General features: G+C 42.4%; 1 protein-coding gene across 1 annotated transcript in view; it reads right to left on the bottom strand.

The window, feature by feature from the left end:
- Positions 1 to 775: 775 nt before the first annotated feature.
- LOC101846617 overlaps positions 776 to 7,938 on the bottom strand; it is a gene marked incomplete in the record, with an annotated part of 80,470 nt that continues 73,307 nt past the window's right edge. Inside the window, 4 exon segments of the mRNA XM_013089909.2 lie at positions 776 to 2,559; positions 5,226 to 5,293; positions 5,905 to 6,000; positions 7,431 to 7,644. Coding sequence (XP_012945363.2) covers positions 2,454 to 2,559; positions 5,226 to 5,293; positions 5,905 to 6,000; positions 7,431 to 7,644 — 484 coding nt within the window.

Raw genomic sequence — 7,938 nt, 5'->3', positions numbered from 1 at the left:
CAATACGAGCAGGGGCGACGGCGGAGGAGACTCGAACAAAAACGCGCCGAACTATAAACATCACAAACCCGCCACAGTCTGAAACAAACAATGGGCGGAACCAAGATGTACAAAGCAGGTGGGGAAAAAAGTTCTTCTGTTTTGCATTTTTTTAAAGTTTACCCTCACACTTAGACACACACACACACACAGCACTCACGTTCTCACACAACCACCATCACTCACCCACTCACTCAAAAACAAGCAGCCTCTGTTCTCAACATTTTTACATCGTGCGAACAAACAAACAGGATTTATAAAATGCGAATAGAAAAATGAAAGGAATTTGTTCAAGGATCATGGCTGGGTCAGTTCTTGCTATATATATATAGAGATAGAGATAGATACATATCAGTATTTATATATATATTACACGTCTGTGTTACAACAGGACTGGATTTTCTTTGTTTGTCTTAGTAGGGTTTTTACGGCGCTCGCAACTGCATAAGGCCATAAGAGCGCCAAGGGGTGGATGTCAACAGAAAAGTCCATATAGGGAATCAGGCTTACTCTGCTCACCTCTCTAGCTTCAACAGCACAAAGTCTGCTTCGACTATCAAGGCACCCCCGGAAAATAGCAGATCCCAAGAGAGTGACAAACATTCAAAAGATGTAGAGAGAGGAAATTGACGACAGAAAGGAGTAGGAAAGAAAAAGCAGCAGTTCCCCGTTGGCAGTTCAGGCACAGTTATGAGCATGACATCGATGAATCAGCCCATCTACAATTCTACCGAGCATAAGAATATGTTAATGTCCCCCCCTTTGGGAATGGCCTAAAGACGATTCAGTCAGTAGCACCGCCCCTGGGGGGGTTCAACACTGGATTTATTGCAACACGGTAAACGGACCGGCTGGCTACAGAGGTGGTCTCTCATCACATCTCGCCTTTCCATGGACTACGGCTCACACGTGAACATTTCAGCGGGCCCTCACTTGCACATGAGCTCCGATCCATACATGTGAACATTTTACTAAGCTCTGTTCCATACATGAACATTTTAATGAGCTCTGATCCATACATGAACATTTTAGTGAGCTCTGATCCATGCATGAACATTCTGATCCATATATATCAACATTCTAATGAGCTCTGTCTCATACATTAACATTCTGATCCATACATGAACATTCTAGTGAGCTCTGATCCATACATGAACATTCTGATCCATACATGAACATTCTAGTGAGCTCTGATCCATACATGAACATTCTAGTGAGCTCTGATCCGTGTGCATCAACATTCTAGAAAGCTCTGATCCATACATGTGAACATTCTAGAAAGCTCTGATCCATGCATGAACATTCTGATCCATATCAACATTCTGATGAGCTCTATTTCACCCATTAACATTCTAATCCATACATGAACATTCTAGTGAGCTCTGATCCATACATGAACATTCTGATCCATACATCAACATTCTAATCCGTGCATGAACATTCTGATCCATACATGTGAACATTCTAGTGAGCTCTGATCCATACGTATGAACATTTTTGCGAGTTCTGATCCACACAGGAACATTCTGATCCATACATGAACATTCTGATCCATATATCAACATTCTAATGAGCTCTGTTCCATACATAAACATTCTAATCTGTACATGAACTTTCTGATCCGTACATGAACATTCTGGTGAGCTCTGATCCATACATGAACATTCTAATGAGCTCTGATCCATACATGAACATTCTAGTGAGCTCTGATCCATACATGAACATTCTAATGAGCTCTGATCCGTACGTATTAACATTTTAGCAAGCTCTGATCCATACATGAACATTCTGATCAATACATGAACTTTCTAGTGAGCTCTGACACATACATAAACATTCTGGTGAGCCCTCATCCACACATGAACATTCTGGTGGAGACCTTGACCTTGACCTCACACACATGAACACCGGTGGCTCCGACGCACGCACAAATCAACTCCCCCCCCCCTAATCTCCTTGTGTCGGCTTGTTGGCCCGAGAGTCTTCTCACTGGATCTCATCCCGGGAGGGTCACAACGCCCACACCTCAAGCCATGACCAGCACAGCTCAGCTCATCCATTCTCGAGCAAGCAAAAGATTAACCCTCCTCTAGGCTCAGTCTGGGTACTTTCGGCAAAGGTCAACAGTTCTCAAGCTCTGGATTAAAACCTCCTGGGCTCAGTTCAGGAGTACGTTCAACGCAGCCTGTCGGTTCTCAAGCTCTGGATTAAAATTCTTAGGCTCATTTCAGGTAGGTTTCAGCACGGCTCGTCGGCTCTCGAGCACTGGATTAACCCTCTTAGGCTCAGCTCAGGTATACTTTTGACAGCGCATAGAGCCACAGGATTAACCCTCTTAGGCTCAGTTCAGGTACTTCCAGCACGGCTCGTCGGCTCTCGAGCACTGGATTAGCCCTCCCTTGCCCCTCTGAGGCTCAGTTCAGGTACTTTCGACAGCGCTTAGAGCCACATGAGCACGGAATTTTGACCTCCTCGATGGGGAACTTGTAGTCGTAGGTGAGCTCCTCCCCGCGCTTGATTCTGTACAGAGAGAGAGAGAGTTTTTTTTCAGTTTTAGTAAGGTTTTAGCTGAGTTTTAGTAAGTGTTTTATGGCACTTGCAACACAATTAAGTCATATAAGTGCCGAAGATTAGAAGTTAGTTTTAGTAGAGGTTTTACGGCGTTCGCAGTAGCATAAGGTCATATGAGCGCCAGAAGATTACTGGTGTTACAAGAGAGTAACAAACAAAAAAGAAAAAGGAGAGATCAGGGCGATAGATGTTTGATAGGAAAGAAGGAGCAAACCATATCAGAGCACCCGCCAACCACCCGCTTATTAAGGATTTACAGCGCCCGCAACTGCAAAAGGTCATATGAACGCCAAGGGGTGGATCTCAACAGAGAAGTCCAAACGGGGAATCTGACTTACTCTGCTCACCTCTCTAGCCTCAACAGCACAAAGTCTGCTTTGACTACCAAGGCACCCCGGAAATAACAGGTCAAAAAAGAGTTACAAACATAAAAAAGAAGTAGAGGATAAATGACGATAGTAAGGATGAGGAAAGAAAAAGCAGCCGTTCCTCCATGTTGTTCCAGCATAGTATGAGCATGACATTGATAAATCAGTGAGAGAGGAGAGGGAGAGATTTTTGTTTTAGTAACAGGTATTACGGCATTTGCAACACAATTAGGTCATATAAGTGCCAAAGATTAGAGGTGTTACAAGAGAGCAACAAACACAAAAAAGGAGGACAGGCAAGAACGACAGATGTTTGATAGGAAAGAAAAAGCAACCCACACCAGAGCACCCGCCAACCACCCACGAGGAAGAGAGACAGAAAGTTGATTTAAAACATCTGCTCGTAACTTTCAGGCGACACTGAGGACAAAGGTAAATTACAGTCCAATTGAACCGAAATCTGCGAGACCAACATACTCTCTTCTGTTTAGCTCTGTTTTTGATTCAGACAGATTGTTGAGATAGCCAAAAAGAAAAGAGAAAGAAAGAAAGAAAGAAAGGAAAAAAAAACACATTAGGGGATTTTTTATTCTTTTGGTTAACAGCCCTTTTTGGAGTAATGGTGTTCGATTTAACCCTATCCGTACGCCCTGGGGTCATTTCGTACCCCCTGGGTAGTATTCTTCACATTTTAGAATACTTCTAGAGCGAAGATGTCTTTGAAACTTTCAGTATTTCTCAAAAAATCATTTTGACAGACTACTATGCAAAGCGTACGGAACTGATTAAAAAGTAAATTTCCTCTTTTGAAAGTGGTGGCACAGAGTTCTCCACGTCGTATGGATACAATAGTAAAACATGACGTACGGATAGGGTTAAGTGGTGGCAGAGAGTTCCCCACGTCGTATGGATACAACAGTAAAACATGACGTATGGATAGGGTTAAGGCAGACTCCACTCCATTTCTTTTTCAATGAAAATTTGTTAAGATCTTTCTCCAATTACCCTTGTGGACAATGGAAAAAAGTGGCAAAGCGGAAAACTGTCCTTAGTCCACAAAAAACATTTGACTGCATGAGTAGAGAGAAGCATATATATTGACAAAGTAACAGTCTTTCAAAGCTATGAAAAAGCAAGCTGATAGACAAAAACCTCAGTACAGAAATAGGACCTACCTATGAGTAACAATTCTGGTAAAAAAAAACCCTCATAGACAAAGAGTGGACAAATCAACTCTTTTCTTCCGTTTTAGTAAGTGTTTTACGACACTTGCAACACAATAAGGTCATATAAGTGCCGAAGACTAGAGGTGTTTCCAAGAGAGTAACATACACAATAAGGTCATATAAGTGCCGAAGACTAGAGGTGTTTCCAAGAGAGTAACAGACACAATAAGGTCATATAAGTGCCGAAGACTAGAGGTGTTTCCAAGAGAGTAACAGACACAATAAGGTCATATAAGTGCCGAAGACTAGAGGTGTTACAAGAGAGTAACAAACAAACCAAAAAAGAAGGAGGGATAAGAACGACAGATGTTGGAAAATGATGTCCTAAAAATTCACATTGAGATAAGAAAATGATATCCTAAAAGGTTTTTTTCACGTTTTTTTTTTTTCACTTTGCGACAAAAGATTATTTTGTAAGATACCAGGTTTTTACATTCAAACAGCAGCACAGCCAGTCTGTAGAATAACCAGTCAGCATATCAGAAGCGACAGATTTCACGAAAGATTTCACCAGAGACAGACAGACAGACAGGCTAAAGCAAAAAAGAAGAGGATAAGAAGGAACACCAGTGCACAGACCAACCATTTCCACTTCCATGATAACGCTGGCAGGTGCCAGGAAGAAGTAGCAGGAGGAGGAGGAAGAGGAGGAGGAGGAAGAGGAGGAGGTTGGAGAAGTAAGAGACGAGGAAAAAAAAGAGAGGATAGACAGGAGGAGAGGGGGTAAAGAGGAGTACGACTGTGACAGGAGGAAGAGAAAGGAGTAGGAAAAAGATAAGGAGAGACAGGAGGAGGAGAAGGAGAAAGAGGAGGAGGAAAAAGAAGGAGAGACAGGAGGAGGAAAGGAAAGTGGAGTAGGACAAAGACGAGGAGAGACAGAATGAAAAGAAAGAGGAGTAGGAAAAAGAAGAGGCGACACAGAAGGAGGAGAGAGATATGGAGAAAAAAGAGAAGCGACAGAAGAGTAAGACAAAGCGGTGCAGAAACCTTACAGTCTTCATCGACAACACAAATCACTTACGGTCTCATGGCAAAAATGACAATGTGCTTCTTCCCATCCACCATTATCACCTTGGAGAAGCAGTTGGGCTGGGGGAGGGAGAAAAAGGGAGGGAAGAAATTAATGGAGGACAAAAACAAAAAACTTGCAAAACATCATATTTCAATAAATATTTTACATCACTTGCAACACAACCAAGTCGTATAAACGCCGAAGATTAGAGAGAGGGGTTACAAGAGAGTAACAAACACAAAAAAGAAGGAGGATAAGAGATTAGGAGGACAGATCTTTGACAGGAAAGGTCATATGAGCGCCAAGGGGTGGATGTCAACAGAGAAGTCTTTACAAGGAATCAGGCTTACTCTGCTCACTTCTCTAGCTTCAACAGCACAACGTCTGCTTCGACTATCAAGGCACTCATGATATAGCGGGTCACAAGAGTGTGACAAACATACAAAAGTAGAGGAAAAATGGCGATAGTAAGGATTAAAAAAGAAAAAAGCAGCAGTTCACTGTTGTAGATCAGGCACAGTTATGAGTGTGACATGATGAATCAGCCCATTTACAATTCTACTGTGCTTGAACGAAAAATGTCCCCCCTTTGGGAATGGCCCAAAGACACTACAGTCAGTGGCACTGCCCCGGGGGGTAAAATTCAGTCCATCAAACTCAACCTCAAAAGTCAGCGACAATCTCTCACCTCGCAGGAATGGTTGATGAAGCGTGCGGCGCTGCCATGCATCGTCGCATCCACCACCTCGTCGTCATCGATGCGGAACATGTAGCAGCCGATTCCCTGAAAATAAGACAAACACACAATAATAATAATAATAGATAGCATTTGCATTTTAATATTTTAGCTTTAGTAAGTATTTTACGGTATTTGCAACACAATAAGGTCATAGAAGTGTGGAGGATTAGAGGTGTTACAAGAGAGTAACAAACACAAAACAGAAGGGTGAGAGATCAGGACGATAGATGTTTTAGTTTTAGTAAGTATTTTACCGCACTTGCAACACAATAAGGTCATATAATAAGTGCCGAAGGTTAGAGGAGTTACAAGGGAGTAACAAACACACACACACAAACAAGAAGGAGGAGAGATAAGGACGATAGATGTTTGATAGTTATTATAAGGGCAGAAGATTAGAGGTGTTACAAGAAGAGAGTAACGAACACAAAAAGAAGGAAGAGAGACCAGGATGACAGATGTTCGGTAGGAAAGAAGAAGCAAACCACGCCAGAGCGCCCGCCAACCACACACAAGGAAGGAAGCAACAAGCGGTAGTCTTGGTAGGAGATTGCTAGAGGGAGCAGGTTTGACTCACACTGCATTTATTTTAGTTTGGTTTTAGTAGAGGTTTTTCGGCGCTAGCAACAGCAGAAGGTCATATGAGCGCCAGAAGATTAGAGGTGTTACAAGAGAGTAACAAACATAAAAAAGAAGAAGGGGAGATAAGGACGATAGATGTTTGATAGGAAAGAAGCAGCAAACCACACCAGAGCATCCGCCAACCACCTACACTGTATTTATTTTGTTCTCAGAAAGGAAAATATGAAAATTATCTACTGGATCTCCAAACTACTTGAATCTACATTCCTTTCCACATATCCATACACACATGTACGGACACACACGCACACACACACACATACAAAAGGACACACACATAAAAAATAACATATTCGTTGTCTCGGTACAACAACCCAGTAACCCACCCAATGTCAAAAAAACACTTTTTTTTCTTTCTACTAAAGTTGTTTTAAATTTTACTAAATGCATCGTTACGAATTTTATGTCCAATTTTTAAGACATGTAGCTGAATAAACATCATCAGTGCAACATTCAGATTTTAATTTTTAACAAACATTGTTAGATAAATTGGTTGCTTTTAAGGACAAGCGGGCTGACCCAGATTTCAGGGGTTTCCAGAAATCTTGACCTACACCAAAAGTGGACATTGCCCAACCTATAGAAGTTTGGTTTCACTAGTGTGTATATTTGTTTGATTATAGAGAAAACTCTCCTTGTCTTTTAAATAGACTGAACAAGGGGCAAAAACGTTGCCTTTCATTTTCTCAAAACAGCATTTTTCGGGATAGCCCACTTGTGCTTAAAAGTGACCAATTGACAAAGTTTTTCCCCCTTCTCCTGTAGAATTTTTGTTTTAGTGGGACATACACAGGGTTGTTGTATACTCGAGCGACGATCCGATATATCCTCACCTTGCTCTCGTAATACTTTTCCCGCTTGTCGGTGAGGGACGCTCTGATCACCTCCCCAGCGTACTCGATCACCATCTCGCCTGCGTCGATGTTGCGTTTACAAAAGAGACCCCTGCCGTGGATCTTAGAGCGGTAAACATCCACGGCTTCCTTGGCAAATGTCTTCAGCTTACGGAAGCGCATGGCCATGGGAAGGCTCAGACTCGTCGCTCGCCTAGGGAGAGAGATAAAAAAACAACAGATCAGGGTAGAACCAGTGAGGAGATCAAGAGAGAGAAAAAAACAAAAACAAATCAGTGTACAACCAGTGAGGAGATCAAGATTGTCTTATCAGACGTGGTATTGGGGACAGACGGGAAAATGAAAAAGAGGTAGACCAACTGGAAGTTACAGAGGCACAACCTTCCCAACCATCCACACTGACCTAGACTACAAGCCCTACCCACAACTACCGGCCCTACTACCAGCCCTCCCTATCACCACTGACATGAAAGCCTAAACCAAACAC

This window comes from Aplysia californica, unplaced genomic scaffold (genome assembly GCF_000002075.1).
Source record: "Aplysia californica isolate F4 #8 unplaced genomic scaffold, AplCal3.0 scaffold01077, whole genome shotgun sequence".
Classification (NCBI taxonomy): domain Eukaryota; kingdom Metazoa; phylum Mollusca; class Gastropoda; order Aplysiida; family Aplysiidae; genus Aplysia; species Aplysia californica.
Note: the sequence above shows the minus strand (reverse complement) of the source record. Positions and strands in the feature narration are given on the sequence as shown.